The sequence below is a fragment of the Salvelinus sp. IW2-2015 genome, linkage group LG16, assembly GCF_002910315.2.
Source record: "Salvelinus sp. IW2-2015 linkage group LG16, ASM291031v2, whole genome shotgun sequence".
Classification (NCBI taxonomy): Eukaryota; Metazoa; Chordata; class Actinopteri; order Salmoniformes; family Salmonidae; genus Salvelinus; species Salvelinus sp. IW2-2015.
The window spans coordinates 33,730,064-33,750,046 of NC_036856.1; the positions used below are offsets into that span (position 1 = coordinate 33,730,064).

The 19,983-nt window shown below is 40.4% G+C and overlaps 2 protein-coding genes across 4 annotated transcripts in view; one reads left to right on the top strand and one right to left on the bottom strand.

Moving 5' to 3' along the window:
• Positions 1 to 295: 295 nt before the first annotated feature.
• Positions 296 to 8,395, bottom strand: mcoln3b (mucolipin TRP cation channel 3b). Its single transcript, XM_024004656.2, has 14 exons — positions 8,203 to 8,395; positions 7,452 to 7,672; positions 6,962 to 7,129; positions 5,856 to 6,009; positions 5,196 to 5,277; positions 4,851 to 4,947; positions 4,452 to 4,551; positions 4,186 to 4,298; positions 3,731 to 3,880; positions 3,549 to 3,650; positions 3,312 to 3,434; positions 2,950 to 3,156; positions 2,584 to 2,711; positions 296 to 681 (listed from the first exon to the last, which is right to left on the bottom strand). Exons 1-14 carry the CDS (start codon positions 8,273 to 8,275, stop codon positions 627 to 629), a joined length of 1,773 nt encoding a protein of 590 aa, XP_023860424.1. The 5' UTR covers positions 8,276 to 8,395; the 3' UTR covers positions 296 to 626.
• A 524-nt stretch (positions 8,396 to 8,919) lies between these two features.
• dnai3 (dynein axonemal intermediate chain 3) overlaps positions 8,920 to 19,983 on the top strand; it is a 28,164-nt gene continuing 17,100 nt past the window's right edge. For all 3 annotated transcript variants that reach the window (XM_024003456.3, XM_024003458.3, XM_024003457.3), the window contains exons 1-10: positions 8,920 to 9,013; positions 9,552 to 9,633; positions 9,798 to 9,842; positions 12,218 to 12,402; positions 15,211 to 15,315; positions 15,561 to 15,710; positions 15,870 to 16,069; positions 16,334 to 16,450; positions 17,509 to 17,699; positions 18,690 to 18,814. In XM_024003456.3, the coding sequence (XP_023859224.1) occupies positions 9,585 to 9,633; positions 9,798 to 9,842; positions 12,218 to 12,402; positions 15,211 to 15,315; positions 15,561 to 15,710; positions 15,870 to 16,069; positions 16,334 to 16,450; positions 17,509 to 17,699; positions 18,690 to 18,814 (1,167 nt within the window). In that variant the 5' untranslated portion in view covers positions 8,920 to 9,013; positions 9,552 to 9,584. The remainder of the gene's footprint in view (positions 9,014 to 9,551; positions 9,634 to 9,797; positions 9,843 to 12,217; positions 12,403 to 15,210; positions 15,316 to 15,560; positions 15,711 to 15,869; positions 16,070 to 16,333; positions 16,451 to 17,508; positions 17,700 to 18,689; positions 18,815 to 19,983) is intronic.

Genomic DNA, 19,983 nt, shown 5'->3' on the forward strand with positions numbered 1-19,983 from the left:
ACAATTTAACAGATTTTTCATAGTTAAACTTGTTTTGTATCATATATATATATATAAGCTTATGTTGATGGAAGAGTTAAAAAATTGTACAGGCCCGCAATGTTTTCTACTTCCGGTGTATGCACACCTTGAGGAAATAAAGCCTKATTTTAACAAAAAATAAGTTGCATTTCCGTGTCCACTCCAATTCAACCCTTGCTCGTGATTAGATGCCAACTGCCCTTTGCAACATTTTAGTTGGATTCCCAATCTACTGGGCTTGGGAAAAATACATTTAGGGAATAGCAACTTTTTTGTGCTATTCATTTTATTAATGTTGCCATCCCATGTCTTTGAACAATTCATGTTTTGATATTTACAGTACATTCAAATAATCAACATTCATCAGTGCATATCATTGTGGTCATCAACTTTAGTACATTAACAGGCAACTTACACAGTGACAATTTATAACAGGTCTAACCTCATCCCCAGYCTCAATTGCTACTGCATTAAGTTAGCTGGTGAATAAGATTAAAACAGGTCTAGAAGTACAGGACAATGTTTTGCTGGGCTAAACTGTACAGTAAAGTGCTGGTCATGGTTGTGTAAGGTTTCTTACTAATCTCTGACTGATAAAAGGTCCACTATGGCTCAGAGTCTATTGATTCAGAGCTCAGCCTTTCTCGTGAGTCCTTGCATCTGGGGGGAAAACAAAACAATTGACAGGTTAGTTGAAAGTTACATTTGTTAATCTTTGGACTGAAAGAACATGTCACTTCACATAACCTGTATTGGTTCCTTTAAGGGTGAAGTCAATTATATTTCAAGTAAACTGATTTGGAAATTCAATTTACTTCCTGAATTGAAATGTAATTGACCCCCCAACCCTGGTTCTGCTGTGGTCCAGAATTCAAGACTCAGAACATAATATTTTAGAGGTAACCTCTGACAGCCTGTTATCAACCCTTAGTAAACTTTAGTAAAAYATTGGACCAGATACAATGCTATTTTACAGTAAACAAATTGACAGACTTTCAGCACACGTATAGGGAAGGACATTCAACAAGCAAAGCACTTACACAAATGATTGGCTGAGAGAAATTCATTAAAAAGATTGTGGGGACTGTTTTGTTAGATTTCAGTGCGGCTTTTGACATTGTTGATCATTGTCTGCTGCTGAAAAAAACGTATGGCTTTACACCCCTTGCTATATTGTGGATAAAGAGTTACCTGTCTAACAGAAAACAGAGGGTGTAATGGAAGCCTCTCCAACATAATCCAGGTAGAATCAGGAATTCCGCAGGGCAGCTGTCTAGGCCCATTATTTTTTTCAATCTTTACTAATGACATTCCACTGGCTTTGAGTAAAGCTAATGTGCCTATGTGGATGACTCAACAATATACACGTCAGAAACACTTAAAGAGCTGCAGTTAGTTTCAGAATGGGTGGAAATGAATAAGTTAGTCCTAAATATTTCAACAACTAAACGCATTGTATTTGGYACAAATCATTCATTAAACCCTAAACCTCAACTAAATCTTGTAATGAATAATTGTTGGAAATGAGCAAGTTGAGGTGACTAAACTGTTTGGAGTAACTGGATTGTAAACTGTCATGGTCAAAATATATTGATAAAACTCCCGAGTGGTGCAGCAGTCTAAGGCACTGCATCTCAGTGCAAGAGGCTTCACTACAGTCCCTGGTTCGAATCCAGTCTGAATCACATCCAGCCGTGATTGGAAGTCCCATAGGGCGGCACACAATTGGCCCAGCGGCATCTGTGTTTGGCCAGGGTAGGCCATCATTGTAAATAAGAATTTATTCTTAACTGACCTGCCTAGTTAAACATTTTTTTTTTTTAAACAGTAACTAAAATGGGGAGAAGTCTGTCCATAATAAAGCACTGTTCTGCCTTCTTAACAACACTAGAAGGTTCTACAGGCCCTAGTTTTGTTGCACCTGGACGACTGGTCAGTCGTGTGGTTAGGTGCCACAAAGAGGGACTTACAATTGGCTCAGAACAGGGCAGCACGGCTGGCCCTTAAAAGTATACGGGGAGCTAAAAATGATATGCATGTCAATCTCTCATGGCTCAAAGTGGCGAGATCGACTTCATCACTACTTGTTTTTGTAAGAASTGTTGTCAAGCTGAATGCACCGAGCTGTCTGTTTCAACAACTAGCACACCCAAGTCCAGAACAGACTATGGGAGGCGCACAGTACTACATAGAGCCATGACTACATGGAACTCTATTCCACATCAGGTAACTGATGCAATCAGTATGTAAAAAATAAACAAAATAGATAAAAATATACCTTATGGAACAGCAGGGACTGTGAAGAGACAAACAAAGGTACAGACACGCATACAAGCGCTAGCACACGCACTCTACACACGTACATTGTAATATTGTTGTATGGTAGTATTATACATTTTGTATAGTAGATATGTAGTTGTGTAATAATGTTATCTGATGTAGTGTTTTATATGTAATGTAGTGCCGTTGATGTGCTTGGACCCTAGGACGAGTAGCTGCTGCCTTGGTAGCAACTAATGAGGATCCCTAATAAATACAAAATGCCACTAAGTCTGTCCTCACCTGGGGAAGCAGCAGGTGAAGGAGCCAGACTCCCCCTCTACCCGGTAGCGTCCTGAGGTGGGCAGATCTTTACACTCAGACATGAAACAATGCAGCTCCGACACTGGGCTCCCTTCCTGCTGCTGTTGCTGCAAAACAAAACGATAGGATTGTTCTGGTGAGGAAATGTTTTTACTCTGAATAGTATTGTAACAAAAAGCAAGTGAAATGTTATAATAACAGAAGTGCATATTTGACCATCAGATCTAAATATTAGGCATGGAAATCTGTTAAGGTAAGGGTTTAGTCTAGACATATGTTTAGCAAATCACCATCCAGAACTATTCAATATCTGCCGGCTGTACACTGCCTATAATGAAACTTAACCTTGATGGTGTCATAGGTATCAGTGATAAGGGTGATGAAGAGGCTGAGGATCATGTAGATGAAGAGCGAGACAAAGGTGTAGAGGTAGACTCTGCTGAACAGCCACACCAAGTAACTCTTCTGCTTCATGTACTTGAAGGTGGGATACATGTCATCTCCGTTGATCAGCGAGAACAGGCACTCTGATACTGTGTTCAGGGTCCGGAACTAACAGAACAAAACAGACAAGGTTATGGTAAAAACACCTTTAAAAAAAAATCCAGTTAAAGCCTCCTTTTGCTGTTAAAAACCCCTGGCACTTGTGTGGTTGAGTGATAACACTGCCAACAGGTTGTGGGTTCAARCCTCGTTTGATCTCCTACCTTCTCATGGTAGGGCCCGAGCACGATCCAGCCACAGAAACAGTACCCCAGGTAAATGATTCCGGCACAACCGATGAACCGAACCACATTTGGGAAAGCTGCTCTCAGGGTCAGGATGAGAATCTAGGAATAACCAATCACAATCCACAGATCAATGGAATTCACCCAGTATTCCACTTTTAAAAAACAATGTCTTGTGTGAAGCATCAAGTGTTGAATTCAACACGAGTGTCCTACATTGTACTTCTTGAAGTATCCCATGTAGCGTATGACTCCGATCCAAACAAACATTGTGCCTGTTCCAAGAAAGATGCTGCAGACATCATAACTGGTGAGAATCTGAGAGAAAAGCATACAAATTAGACTAATAATATTTGTGTAATGTGTGAAGGCTAATGCGAATAACATGTCACACTCACCTTTGTCTGGATTTCTATTTTAAGAATGGAACCGATGATGGTGAGTGTATCACTGGCGATGATGAGGATATACCAGCCGTTCAGAAACTCCAGCCTATCGGACCATGGAACCTTCTTCCCTTGACGGACTAGGCAGAAGTCTGTGTACTCCTGGAAAAATGAGACGGATACAGACAGCTTTACAGAAACCAGCCATTACACACAAAAACCCCTCACCTCACTCACCATTCACTGTTGACAATACTGCCCTGCAAAAGTGCAGTGCCTACGTAATTAGACAGACGGCAATTTCTGGTACTTCATGACATATTCTGATCGACTGGCTTGTTCTTGTGTCAAGGAACTAAATACCACATTAATCAGATAGTATACCTGGCCATAACAGATTAAAGCTTTTTTTTACCAAATTCGTAGTTACTGCACTTTGCCTTTGTAGGGCAGAATAGTAGACTTACAAACTGTAGCCGTATCCCGTTGAGCACAGAGCGTGTGCAGAGGGCCAGAGAGGTGATGCACGTTACAATGATGAGACAGTCAAACAGCAGTGGGTAATAGATGTTCTTGGGAGCTGGGGAGAGAAAACTAAACTAGAACAACACTGCCAATGATTGGTTGAAAACAATTACTGCAGAACTCTGATTTATAAAACACACCCTTTCTTTCAAATACAGATGGCTCTAAAATGAAAGAGGAAAGGCTAATGATTATACACTGAACATACAGGCCCCGGTAACTTTCCAGTCTCTACATTCATTTATATCAACGTCATTGTCCAGGTCGACTTTTATTCTGCCACTGTGGGCTTGGTTGTTGAAGGTGATCTGTTAACCAGAGAAAGACACATGGTTTTTAAATACGGAAGGAAAGGGTATGAGAGTTAATCTTTAACTGGCCAAGCCCTAGCTAGCATTCCAATCACACCTAATACTTTTCTCAAGTTTCAAATAATTAACTACCAACTTTGAAGAAAACAGTGGAACTCGAATGGATAAAAATTGWTAAAAATGGGAACAAACTTCTAAATGCAGAGAACATTCCGTCATACTGGGAATATGTCTATAATCTACCTAGCCAATAAGTGAGGTGAGGTAGAGAAACAGCCTGGAGTCAGATGACATACCGTGACATCAAAGTCATAGCAGTTTGGCAGCTCTCTGTTTCTGACTGTTTGTAGGTTTATGGCCTTCAGAGTGAACTTGATCTTCACATTCAACAATCTGCAAGTCACAAAGATYAATACAGTATCCTAATCACTGACAAGTACAACAACCTACATTTAGGACAAAAACACGAGGGATCCAGTTATGAATATTATGTAATGTGTTTGTTTAAAGAGCCGTCACCCCACACCCATCTACTATAAGCAAAAAAACCTATGTTTTTGTTAAAAGTATACAGTGGATACAGTTCTATTACTTATGAGTATGCATTGTAAAATTCTAAGTTTAATATCACGGCCTGATACCTTTTGAAATGCACAACGAAATTCAACAGATCATCCTTGGTTGTGCTTCCCATGGGGAACACTGGAACAATCTCAAGGCATTCTGTTGTGGGGTAAATAACCAAAAGGTGACTTTTAAAAACATTTCAGCAATAAATAAAAAAAATCTGAATTTAAAAAGATTTATCAAAACCTCCTCAGTCCAAATCATAACGTTCTGTTCAGACCATTCTGATAAAGTGATTAAAGCATGTCGAACATCTTAGACTTTCCTGGCTACCAAAACTCCTTGCTCTGGCCAAATGATACACCCATGGCCGTTAGTTTCTTCTCCGCATTGAGTCTGGATTGGAATGCCTCRCCAACGATTTCAAGAATGGAAATCCATTCTAGACCGTCTGATTGGTCCCAGAACACACGTGTGTAAAGCAGCGCTTTGAAAATGTGTCATTGGCTTTGATACTCTGATTGGTTAGAGATGATCCAATTGATGATTACTTTGTACAACACCGCTCATTTTGATGTCACCACAAACAACTTCAATAATGGCAGTCTCAGACTGACGTATGTAGCGAACAATAGAGCAGTGGAAGAATTCAGTTTGAGTCGTCAGGCAACTCTTACACACCACTGAAAGCTAAACTGCAAATTACATATAGTATACAGCGACCATTAGCCTACCAGTTTCAATCTGTGCGTCTATATCAAAGGTCTCATTGGCTGGTGAAATGCTTCCGTTCCTGTAGAACTCTTGGCACAGAGACAGAGGGGAATAGGTGTCCCCCTTCTTCTCATAGGCATGGTTACCAACGGTGATATTTCGCAGACGGGAATACTACAATTAGGACATAAAACAATGACAACTGTAACATTAAAAAGTAAGCAATCACATACTGTATTTACTCAAAAGATGTTTGACAAGGGATGACATGAATACTGCACAATTTTAACACTTGCCCCCCAATCCCCCCTTCCTTGATACATGTGTAAATACTGGACTATAAATTGTGCCTTCCTGTATTATACTTATGCGAAAAATGTTTATTCTATACTACTGAGCCATTTACTTTATGTTCATATTCAAATGTTGTATTTCTTATTGTTGTTGCATTGTGGAGAAGGAACCTGCAAGTAAGCATTTCGTTGGACGGTGTATACCATGTGTATCCTGTACATACGAATAGTACAACTTGAAAATGTTGGTGAACTATCAAGCTATGACAGAACAGAAGTTGGAGGCTAAACACAAATAAAAATAGACAGACATTGGGTAGGTATTTCATTGGAATCATGCTCCATAAACACTACCTTTACACAGCAATAAGCCATAAAAAAATGAAAGGAGCTAGGTACTGTACAAAGTCCTCTAAGAGGACAGAACTATACAAGCTACTTTACCTATAAAACTCAACCAATGATTGACCGTAATGTGACAAAACAAAGGAGTAAACCATTGTGCTGCTTGACAATCACATGCCATTATGTCACTGTCAACTGTTCCTGAGGATGCAAAATATTGTTATCTAGGTGGTGGGACTAGGGGGAATACACCTGGTAAACAGTATTTTGAGTTTTCGGGACACAGAGTCTCACAGGATGATGAGGGAATGGTCAGAACTAGCTTCTGATTTCCAGCCAACAAAAAKCGGTTAACATCTCACAGGTTTGACCTACTGTCCTCAATTAGAAACAAAAAGCAATACAGAGGAGATATCCCTGTATATCATTAATTTCCAATCACAGTTTATGTTTGATAGAATGTGATAGCAGCTGTTGACTGTCCTTACCTTATCGACTATGTAAGAGATGTGTTCATACACCTCATCCTGCCTGTACACAGCATAAGAGTCCCCACGGCCATCCACGTAATCTTTGAGGAAGAGATGCTTGAATGTCATGAGGTTCTCCTCTTTGAAGGTTACCACCATCTGATTGCTCAGTCCAAAAGACACCAACTGGGAAGAGAAGTTATTAATGACACACAGAGGATGCATTCCAACAAAATGCCATATATAGTGGCTTCCATCACTATGTATGAAAAAGTTGGTGACCACTGTCAATGAGTACTGGGATATGGCATACATCTGGTATAGTTGGGATGGTTTAAAACTATGACACTTATTCGCTTATTCGTGTGATCAGGATATGGCTGTGTCTGTCTCTATTTATTTATTTATTTCTATGTTGGGTCTTTTTAGGTTTGGATATGGAATAGTTCAGAACTAAACAACTAAAAAGTACCCCGTCTCTGTTGACTGTTCGCTCATTGGTCAGTACCTGGATGGTAATGATGGCGATCTTGATGATCTGGAGCATCAGTTTCCATGGTTTCCGTCCACGGGCTTTGTATTTCTCACAGGGGTTCATGAAGAAGTACTTGATCTTCCTCCTGAGGTTGTCCGCTGTCTCCTTGTCCTGATGCTGCTGTTCGTCTGCCCAGGCAGCATGCCCATTTGGCTCGTACACAGAGCTGTACAAACCACCTGAGTGCTCCATCTCTAAAGGAAATAGAAACAATACGTGTTTAATCATAGAAATATAATCTATTCCCATTCTAGTTCTTCTATTTCTGTGTTCAACAGTGTTCACTTTTACACAATTGATAGCCTAACTCTAGACTATTCACAAATCCTTTCCAAACATGCTGTGGGATAAGAACCTGCTCACCAGGCAAATGGTTTACTTTATCTTGATAAATAGCCTAACTTAAATGGTGTGCAGTGTATCCGTTCCTCATTCTTGGTGACACTGACACCTGTAATTGTGTTGGACTAGTTTGCACACCCAGGTGAGCAAATAGAACAAGGACACCTTGCAGAAATGATGTGGCACTGGCAAGATGGGCATTTTACGAATAGGCATTCAGTTTGTTCAACACGGTATGTGCGTTGCCTTTACTGGTAGCATATCATCATGKCATTGTTTCGCTCTCTGTACATTCGTTCTGCGTTTGTCATCATTCATTCATTCGGAAAGTAAGTTAGCGGAAGACAATGAGAGAATGGGTCAGGTTCGCTCGCTTTCTTACCTGAGCTTTGACCCGAGCAGTGCTGAATAACAAACCGCATCTCACATTCTGACACATGATCACTTTCCACCATTTCGCTCAACAACACAAAAACAGCACACTAAGCATGCAGCATAGTGGGGGACAAGCTAAAAAGTATGCTACCCAACGTGCCCAACTGGACCCGTCCCGAGCACACTTGACTGGGATCAATCATTTGAGAAATGGTCCTGATAGGCTCCTTACCATCTACTTTTGGTTGCTGGCTAATTGGCTGTTATTGAMGTCAGTTGATGAATGGTCAGTCACATTTGCGATCCAAAATGTATCCAAAAATGAGTCCCCAGTCCACTTGAGATGGGATACAGTAGTAACCAGTATATCCGATGATTAGACAGTTTATTTCATCAGACAATTATCTCAACATTATCCAATTTTAATTGTATATTCAAGTATTGCTGTAGCCTGGATAAATATGATTAATATTTTCCATGTGAAGAATAATATCCTGAGCTGTCCCGTCCTGACAATAATAGTCCATAAAAAAATCATAATGAGTCATGTCCCAATTGTCAATATAATCACGAGTCCCAGAATTAAAAGTGCGAGTGAGCAACAGGTGTCTTTTGCGGGTAGTGTGGTAAAATAGGCGTGGCCAAGTGGGAGGCTTCATTTCACGTGGCCGCTACTGGCTGTTCAACCTGTCCATCAGCTATTTTGCTCAAGTAACTACTAGCAACCAAACTGATGCAGGAAACTTGTTCTTGAAGCTGAACAGCGAAAGTTGGGGATTTATTTTGGTTGCTGAGAATGAGGGAAACCCGAAATTAATGTACGGTAAACATAAGGGAGGCCTTTGTGCATATTTGAACATGTATATTAACATCTAGCTAGCTACATAGCTAACAAGATTAACAGCAACATTTAGCAGTCAGACGAATACAGGGCTGGCTATCTCGAATAATGTTGTAGCTAATGTTAGCCAGCTAGAATTAGCTGTAGCTGGCGTTAGCTAACTAGCCAGCCAGAGACCCAACCAGTTAGCTAATTCCACCAACTCGTTTACACACTTTATAATTCCTATCCTATCATCATTGTTTTTTTCTAAACACAGTTTAGTTTCGCCTTGTGTCTTCACTGTCTCTAACAATAGAAGAGTAGCGAGTATTTGCCACCGGATGTCGCCACAGCACATGTTTTGGCTATCCGGCTCTGTAAACTGGCCTAAAAATCACAGTGAACAAGCCTCACTCCATTTCCATAGATGTTTATTTTTAGATTAGACACATCTAATTTATAGACAAAAGAGAGTAGGTGTAGACGGCTGTTTGATACACCACAGTAACTCTCAATATCTTAATGCTCCACAGCAAATATCTCTGTGATTAGGCTTAACTGCAGAGATGTCCACAAAGAGACCCAAGAGCACAGCCACTACCAGTAAGGGGAAAGGTATGTATGATCCCTTCAGTACATCTGACTTTTTTGTATCATACTTCACCTGTCATGTTTATTTTCCTAATTTTAATGATACTAATGCAAATATAAATGAAAAGTAAAATAAAAGTACATCAAGTATGACAATTCACATTTTCTGCTGTTTTGAATCAATGTAGACAAAAAGGCTGACGAGTCGTCTGCAGGAAGTGTTGCAGGGTCTGGTAAGATTTATTTGATGCATTATATAACTATTTAATCAAAAATGTTCCTGAATATTCCTGGCTCTTTTGCTGTATATCAAACTTATGATACTGCAATGGCTATAACTTAGATATAGAACATTAAGTGTAAACTACCCCAGCATGAGTTCAGTGAATTCCCTGGGTTTTTGGCTGCTCCAGAAATGTAGACCGCTGACACTGTTCCTCTGCTGATTTCCATGAAATTCCATAAACCATTAGCAACCTGAACTCTGCTTTCTGAATAGGCCGGCAATGYGTCCCTAACAAGGTTTGGGAGTAACTGATTACATGTAATCGGTTACATGTAATCTTTTTTTAATTTTTTTAACTGTAACTGTAATCAGTTATGTTACCAGCAAAAATATTGTAATCAGATTACATTAAAATACATTATGACTGTTTTCTCAATGACATTTAATTCAACATTGAAAAATGCTGCAAGTTTAAGTTTGTTCCAACTGAGCAAGTCTGACCACAAGTCAGAAACCACTATGTTGACACCAAAAGTATTTGATGGACCCGTTTCGTTTTCTAACGCCTCTTAATGGGTAAGTAATCTAAACGTAACTTTAAGTGATCAGATTCCGTTACTGAGTAAAATTTTGGACAGGTAACAAGTAACTGTTAAGGATTACATTAGAAATTAACCTACCCAATCCTGGTCCCTAACACAAAGGGTCATGTGAAAACTATTTTCCTTAATTACTGCAGCCTCTGCCATAGTAGAATATGACTATAGCCTTACAACTTAGTCCTAAGGCACTAATTCCCSTCTTGTGAACAATCAGGTCTGTCTGATAAACACCTGCATGATCTACATCTGGCCTCTCATCAGATTACCATCGTAGCAGAAAGAAACACAGTACACTAATGTGTTCCTGTTCCACAACAAACAAGACAGAAAACAACATCTTTCGGCAAACTACCCTCCTGATTGAATGACAAGCCTGTATTTGATTGCTTCCATCTGTGTAAGAGGGGCTGGTTCTCTACGGTGCATGTTCACTCAGACAGGGACAGAAGATGCCAGAGGAAGCCTAAGGCCTGAGCCTATTTGACTCTTTAAAACGGTGATGTAATGAGCATGATATATTAATCAGCACTGTCTCTTTGTGGGAGGAAACCTGTATACCCTATGCATGCTTTTCATGTGAGCGTGGGTGTACTGTTGCAAACTCTGTGGACATACACATAACCGTTGGTATATTTCTCTACAACTCAATCTCATACCTTCATTGTCAGAGGGAGAGCTGCTTTCATGTGTTTCAGTGCCACCCCTGCCAACATACTTTTGGTCTTCCATCTCAATTTTAAGTCTTATCAAATGCCGGCCAGACCAGTAGAAGGATAGGGGTAACTTTTTACTTTAGATTAGGTCATCGGCTATCATGTAAAGGGAACATGATAGTAGCATTATGCACTTGGGAGGGTCATCTCAGTTGATGCAGTATGAAACAGCCCTATTGAATGTAATGTGTTGGAGAATAGTTGGAGCTATATGCTTGGTCTATCTTCTGTCATTTAAAGAGATATTTTAGACAAACTCCAATACATGTAGTGGATTTAAAATGTGTGGTGTTGGTGGTAACAATATGATTCACAAACACTTTATATGGATTTTACCTTCAAAGGGGGATGGCACCTGTTTTTCATACGTTACATTTAACCTCTCATCATCACTCAAGCATAACATATTTTCCATAAGTACCACATGGCATGTTTAACACATCACCCACTGCAAATGAATGGTGTGAGTTTCCACTACAATAATTTGGCATGGGRGCTGGTGGTCTGAATACAAAGGGAAGACACACCTAGTTGGGAAGTGGTTACTTAAGTTGTACTTCAGCATTCTCTGGGTCTCCTCAGCCTCAACCCTGTGGAAAGGCTTTGATGCAGGCCACAGGTGAGATGAGAGCTATAATTATGCAAAGCCCTGTTTACTATAGCATGCAATGCACTGTAAGCCTGTGTTTATGTCCAAGATAAGTTTATTTTAGTAAGTATACAAGAGAAGCTTCCTAGCCTGTTAACCAAAAGGCTTCAAAGTGGATACTGTCGTGCTCTGGTGTTATACACATGGCGTTACTGGAATCATGRTGTTGTTCTGATTGTTTGTAGGCTGGTGATGATGTTTGTTTTATCATACCTTTTTACAATCAGATAAAACACAATTAAGAACAGTGCTGTACGTTTTTGTATTTGATATTTTCTTGTTATTGCAACTGGGAATTGGAGGTACTCTATTGGGTAGGCCACAGCACAGCAAAATGTATTGCAACAGAAAACAGAAGTATGTGTTCTTATTGGACAAATTCCCTGAACAGTCTGACCCTTGTCCCCCTCACATCAAGGTCATCCTAATGACATCTTGCCCTTGACGTTGACCTCGGCTACCCAGGAGCTGTTTGGGTGTCGCTGTGACGAGGACGTCACGGGGGACAACCCCTACAAGATCCTGAGGAAAGAGGACATCGTGCAGGACATGAGGATGAGGGCAGCTGTGTCTGATTTCAGCCCCGTGAAGCAGCTGGTGCTGGTAGGCTAATCTCTATGTCGTTGTTATTGTTGTCATCCAGAGGAAGCATACAGGCAATCCCGTGTGGCTCAGTTGGTAGAGCGTGGCGCTTGCAATGCCAGGGTTGTGCGTTTGATTCCAACGGGGGACCAGTATGAAAATATATGAACTCACTACTGTAAGTCGCTCTGGATAAGAGTGTCTGCTAAATTACTAAAATGTCATATCCTCCCAACCAATATGATGGTTGATTCACAGGCCTCATGTTTAGGTTGAGTGGTCTGGGGGAAAAACACTGCCTCAGTTCCTAGCCTGGTCCCATATCTGTTTATGCTGTCTTTAACCATAACAAAACGGTCACATCGCCTCTGTTTTGGTAAAAAAGCTGATGGATGGGCCTGGAGAAATGTAACCACTCTTAGATTAATAGATGCAAGGACTGACCCTCCATAATATCAAAATTATTGTTTTATCCATGCTATTACATTTACAATGTTTACAAACATTGGGGGAAAACAAGCTTATATTTTGGTTTCTCATGGAGTGTGACAGTTGAACTAAGCTCATGAGGCATTTCTAAGTTATATTCTTCAAGAATCAGTGGATTGGCATTTTTCCTATTTTGTTGCCTTTACAACCTGTAATAATTTTTTTTGGGGGGGGGTTGTAACATTTGATTTACACAACATGGCTACCACTTTGAAGATGCAAAATATATATTTTTTGTTAAACAAACAAGAAATAAGACAAAAAAACTGAAAACTGGAGCGTGRATAACTATTCACCCCCCCAAAGTCAATACTTTGTAGAGCCACCTTTTGCAGCAATTACAGCTGCAAGTCTCTTGGTGTATGTCTCTATAAGCTTGGCACATCTAGTCACTGGGATTTTTGCCCATTCTTCAAGGCAAAACTGCTCCAACTCCTTCAAGTTGAATGGGTTCCGCTGGTGTACAGCAATCTTTAAGTCATACCACAGATTCTCAATTAGATTGAGGTCTGGGCTTTGACTAGGCCATTCCAAGACATTTAAATGTTTCCCCTTAAACCACTCGAGTGTTGCTTTAGCAGTATGCTTAGGGTCATTGTCCTGCTGGAAGGTGAACCTCTGTCCCAGTCTCAAATCTCGAGAAGACTGAAACAGGTTTKCCGCAAGAATTTCCCTGTAATTAGCTCCATCCATCATTCCTTCAATTCTGACCAGTTTCCCAGTCCCTGCCGATGAAATACATCCCCACAGCATGATGCTGCCACCACCATGCTTCACTGTGGGGATGGTGTTCTCGGGTGATGAGAGATGTTGGGTTTGCGCCAGACATAGCATTTTCCTTGATGGCAAAAAGGTACATTTTAGTGTCATCTGACCAGTGTACCTTCTTCCATATGTTTGGGGAGTCTCCAACATGCCTTTTGGCGAACATCAAACGTGCTTGCTTATTTTTTTCTTTAAGCAATGGCTTTTTTTCTGGACACTTTTTTTCTGTAAAGCCCAGCTCTGTGGAGTGTTCGGCTAAAAGTGGTTCTATGGACAGGTACTCCAATCTCCGCTGTGGAGCTTTGCAGCTCCTTCAGGGTTATCTTTGGTCTCTTTGTTGCCTCTCTAATTAATGCCCTCTTTGCCTGGTCCATGAGGTTTGGTGGGCGGCCCTCTCTTGTCAGGTTTGTTGTGGTGCCATATTCTTTCAATTTTTTAGTAATGGATTTAATGGTGCTCCGTGGGATGTTCAAAGTTTCTGATAATTTTTTATAACCAAACCTTGATCTGTACTTCTCCACAACTTTGTCCCTGACCTGTTTGGAGAGCTCCTTGATCTTCATGGTGCCGCTTGCTTGGTGGTTCCGCTTGCTTGGTGGTGCCGCTTGCTTAGTGGTGTTGCAGACTCTGGGGCCTTTCTGAACAGGTGTATATATACTGAGATCATGTGACACTTAGATTGCATACAGGTGGACTTTATTTAACTAATTATGTGACTTCTGAAGGTAATTGGTTGCACTAGATCTTATTTAGGGGCTTCATAGCAAAGGGAGTGAATACATATGCACGCACCACTTTTCTGTAGTATTTTTTTAGATTTTTTTTTTAACAAGTAATTATTTTCATTTCACTTCACCAATTTGGACTATTTTGTGTATGTCCATTACATGAAATTCAAATAAAAATCCATTTAAATTACAGGTTGTAATGCAACAAAATAGGAAAAACGCCAAGGGGGATGAATACAATTGCAAGGCACTGTATATATATATATATATATATATAATTTATAAGTCCAAAAATGGATGTAGCAACTACAGATTGCCCCTTTAAGTCTATCAAAAGTGTGCAAGTTTGAGCATATTTTTTTTCCTCGCAAACATCCTTTCTGAGTTTAAGTAATCATCAAGTATTTCAAAATAATCTGTAATCTGATTACAATATTTTAGCTGGTAACATAAGGGATTACAGTTACCGTTTTTTTGCAATGCCTTTACATGAAACGGATTACATGTCATCCGTTACTCCCCAACCCTGATCATCAAATATCACTCCGCTGTGTGGGGTAGTGCTGTTTCCATGGTGACYTGTGGGTGGTTGTTTGTCCTCTCTAAGACCTTGAGACAACAATTCAGGTTCTCACTGACAAAGACCCCCCAGCCATTATAAATGATCTACTGGTTCATGTTTCACTCACAATGGCACTCATTTTAAAGGTTAAGAGTAAAAAAATCTGGTTTTGAAAATATATCACTGTTTTAGTCAAATTGTACTTACATGTTATGCCAACCTGCTAGTCTCTGTGTGTGCAGTGCACTGTGCTCTCAATGCCCTCTCTCRTATGTGATACAACAGGACTACCCTGAAGATGAGCTCCTCCTGGTCTACGACAGAGACTTCATCTACGGATCCAGCTTCTACCTGGTTCTAACAGCAGATGCCAAGGATAGGCACCTAAAGGTGAGTCCATTTACCACCAGTATTCTGCTCTTCAGAAGAAGAAAAAAACATTTTAAAAACAGTACTATGTGACATACTAGGAGAAAAACGCCCTTTACTACTGTATATGAATGATAAAGTGATTATAAAATAAGTAAAGAAAGTAATGATTCAAATTCAAAACATCTAAAGAAGAATATCATTCATGTCTTCAATATAATCCCTATTACTCATTACAGTGTTCTCTGTATGTCTGGCCCATGTAGCCTGTAGTGGCTTTGGGAGTTGAGGTAGCTTTGGAGCGGGAGCCGTCGGAGGTGTTTGCAGCACAGAAAACCCCTGAACCCCAGCCCTGGATCTCTCTGGGCAGCGAACAGGAGATAGAGGAAGAGTCTGTCACTGACTCCAGACCCAGGGTAAAACACCGGAACAACATTTAGGGCCCTAAAAATATAATTAAAATATCAAAACAGAAAATAGAATTGTCACTAAATGATTGTTCTGAATGAATTAGATAATGATCTAATAGCTAAGTTCTCTCTCCACTCATTCTTCTTTCTCCTCCTCCGTCTCAGTTGAAGTATAGGATCTCCAGGGTGCGGAGGGAGTTTGGGGCACCGATCTTCTTCTCTGACCGTAATGCCATGGAGACCAAGGATGGCTTCCTTGAATGTACCCCCTACCAGGACAAGAACTTCAGCCTCAAGCAGATGGAGAGACACACTGGGGTGCAGACTATCCCCAACCTCAAGAGCTCCAGCACCCAAACACAATGGTAGGRCATGTTGTAACTAGAGCCAGGTAGAACAGGGGAAGAAAATAGACCATGGTACAGTCCTGTAGCTACTAGTCCACATTGGCAGTACCTAACAATGTCAGATGTGTTGTAATGATTCATCACATTTTTTATGAATCATTACAATGAATCATCAAATGCTTTATCATTTTAGAATGACTATACCCTGTACTGAAATATGATCTGAATTGAACATTGAAGCAAAAGTTTGCCTACTTTATCCATTATTGTTCTATTCCATAGGACATATCCAAGGAGTATGTGCACGCAGTACGAACCCAGAGAGTTCAGCAAGGAGGAGAAAGAGAACTGCCTCCAATCTGAGAATCTGAAGAATTTTGTCAACTCGGTGGCCTCCAGGTAAGGGATCATTTAAATGATGGATACGATCGAGTGTCTGGGACTCAAGGGGAGCGTTTTAATGCATGGAATGACTGAAAGCCAACCWGAGTTATACATTATAGTGCAGCCTTGAGGCCTTGAGGAATCCACTCTCATACATTATGAAAGCCAAGGCCTGATCAAGATATGCACAAAGTAACTTATGGAGACTTAACTTTTCTTCTGGCAATTCTCCATGGTTTATGCTGATGTATGTTTTCTGCTCATTATCTAAGCTCTAATGTTTTTTAAAGTCAAACTAAAATAACATTTTATTGACTAGTACTCGATAAAGTCCTATCCTATCTGTATACCATCAATCTATTACATGACCTACTGTGTTCTACATTCCATCCTGTTCTGTACATCAGACTAGTCTGGTTACCAGTCTTTTTAGCTAACTTTCCACTCCTTGCCAGTCCTGAGTATTTGGCAAATGACAGGAGTGACAAGGAGTGGAATGTAATAGCTGAGCAGAGACAGGATCCAGGCTAACATAACATTTTTTTTTCTGAGAAGGAGAGATGAGAGTATTACTTAAACTATATATATATATATAGTTTATCTTTTGTTAGTCAGCACCTCACCTGACGGCCGAGATATACTGTAGATGGGTTAGCTGACAATGTCACAAAAATTGTTTTATACTATACAGCAGTAACTCTCCTAGCCACGCTATGGCCGCCTGCATGTGGGTGCTAACAAGCTAGCAAGCATGCTAGGTAGTGCTAAGTATCAACAGCCATTGTCAGCCAATCCAGTAGGGGTTGGAAGCTATGGTGAGCTTCGATTGGTTACTTGCGCCGTGATATCGCTGTAGATTTGCATAAAGTTCAGCTTTTCCCAATTTTAGTCCCGCCTTGTTCAGCTCSCTCGCCCATGCTCGCATCGCCCAACTGTCCCCCCGCCCACTCTGCTTCTCACAGCTTTCCTTCCATTGAAAATGAATGGGAAGCCGCTGTTTCACCGCGCGATGCCGTCTCGAGTGTATATGCCCTGTAAAGATGTGTGTGTTCTTTATTAAATMAACTTCCCAGGTTTGAGATAGCCATCCAGCAGAATGAAATCATGGATGTGTTCTTTGACGACTGGAAGGCCCTGAGTGAGGAGGACAGTGGCTACGGACGGAAGGCTGACCCACACCTGAAGGAGTACCAGTCCTTCACTGACCTGCACTTCAGCAAGGACAAGACCATCAGCAACATCAACTGGCACCCCACCATCAACGGTAAGGGACAGGAACATCATAGAAATAGAGTTACTAGAATGGGCGTCCAGTTCAATTCAATGAGGCTTTAATGGGTTGGCCGGTGGAAGTARAGCAGGAAGCGTCCTCATTAACCAGGAGGTAGTAATCATATTAATATGAGGAACATGGACACGGGGTCGAGACAAGGGGAACAGTACAGGTGCCTACTGTATTGAAGGGTCTGCAGTGTGAGTGTGGTTATGAATGATTGTTACTGTGGCCCGAAAAAAGATCAGTGCAATCATTTACATTTAGCAGACAGACAGTGATATACAGGGGTGACTGTCTGTCAAAATGAAGGAACAGTAATGTTCCGCCACTGAACAGAACATACAGAATACTTATCATCATCAGTTACTGTATGGGTGTTACAATCAAATCAAAGTTTATTGGTCGTTTAAACAGATTTGCAGATGTTATCAGGTGCAGTGAAATGCTTGTGTTTCTACTAGCTCCAACAGTGCAGTAATACCTAGCAATACAATAACAATACACGCATAATCCAAAAAAATGAAAACATGTATTATATAGGAGGAGCCATGACTACAATACAGTATATACTTATAAAGTGGTTGAAAGAGTATGTAAACATTATTAAAGTGACCAGTGTTCAATGACTCTATGTCACAGGAGGTCTGTGGCACCTTGATTGGGGAGGATGGGCTTGTGGTAATGGCTGGAGCGGAATGGTATCAAATACATGTGTATGGTTTTGACAGTGGTTATATGTGGTTGTGGTAGTTTCTGTATGGTTCTGTAACGTTGTGACAGTGTTTATCAGAATCACCTTTAAGTACATTTACATATGCCCGTAATTCGAGCTGGCGAAATAGTGCTAAACAGAAGGTACAGACAGAAGGTACAGACAGAAGATACAMACAGAATGTATAGAKAACATCCACATACAGATGGGTATACAGACACAATCCGTATTACACATAGTAAGAAAGAATACGTGGTTGTGTTTAGGTGTGATAGCGGTGGCTGTGACAGAGAGGCTGTCCTTCGAGGACAGGATCAATGGCTCCACTAAGCTGCTCCTAAACCCCTCCCTCATTCTCTTCTGGAGCTTCTCTGATCCCATCAACCCACAGGTATGGTATGGCAAAGTCTTCTCTTTCATTTCATCCTCTTCTATCTCTCTCTCTCTCTCTGGATAAATCCTCACTGACAGCTTACAAGCAATATCTCTCTTCTCACCCTTGACTCACGTCAGATCTGTTTGAGATGAGTTCTCCTAAAAAGAGAATGGCTTTAGAAGTTGCTTTGAACTGTCATTCAAAGCCTTTGTTTGGTTAAGTTGAAGTAAGAGCCTCTTAATTAATTACAATTGAGTTGAACAGTTGAATTTACCCAAGGATAATAGAGCCATTATAAAGTACTGTATATGAGCTGGTTTAGGGATTAAAAAAAATACTGCAATACATTTTCAGCAGATAAAATAAACACATTTGTTAGGAATATACCAAATTCAGCTCTGCACTTGTTAGGAATATACCAAATTCAGCTCTGCACTTGTTAGGAATAGACCAAATTCAGCTCTGCACTTGTTAGGAATATACCAAATTCAGCTTTGCACTTGTTAGGAATAGACCGCAAATTCAGCTCTGCACTTGGTTAGAGGAATAGACCAAATTTCAGCTCTGCACTTGTTAGGAATAATCAAATTCAGCTTTGGCCACTTGTTAGGAATAGACCAAATTCAGCTCTGCATTGTTAGGAATAGACCAAATTCAGCTTGGCATTGTTAGGAATAGACAAAATCAGCTTTGCAATTTGTTAGGAATAGACCAAATTCAGCTTGGCACTTGTTAGGAATAGACCAAATTCAGCTTGCACTTGTTAGGAATAGACCAATTTCAGCTCTGCACTTGTTAGGAATAGACCAAATTCAGCTCTGCACTTGTTGGAATAGACCAATTTCAGCTCTTGCAACTTGTTGGAATCAGACCAAATTCCAGCTCTTGGCAATTGTTAGGAATAAGACCAAATTCAGCCTTTGCAATTGTTAGGAATATACAAATTCAGCTTTGCACTTGTTAGGAATAGACCAAATTCAGCTTTGCACTTGTTAGGAATAGACCAAATTCAGCTCTGCACTTGTTAGGAATAGACCAAATTTAGTGCTGCACTTGAACATAATGTAGCCTAACTCATTGTTTTGCATTACAAAGCTGTTACTCTGTTATTTTTTGTTTGTTTTATGTTCAGTGAAATGGAATCATTTGCACATGGGATTAGCCAAGGCCATGGATTTAAAATG

Bases quoted from the DNA above. Each gene is read 5' to 3' on its own strand.
- mcoln3b (XM_024004656.2), bottom strand. From the start codon at position 8,275: ATGGTGGAAAGTGATCATGTGTCAGAATGTGAGATGCGGTTTGTTATT. The intron at 7,130-7,451 runs GTACTGACCAAT...TTCTCTTCCCAG, and splicing joins TCGCCATCATTACCATCCAG to TTGGTGTCTTTTGGACTGAG. The intron at 3,881-4,185 runs GTAAGTCTACTA...TCATTTTTCCAG, and splicing joins ACGGGATACGGCTACAGTTT to GAGTACACAGACTTCTGCCT.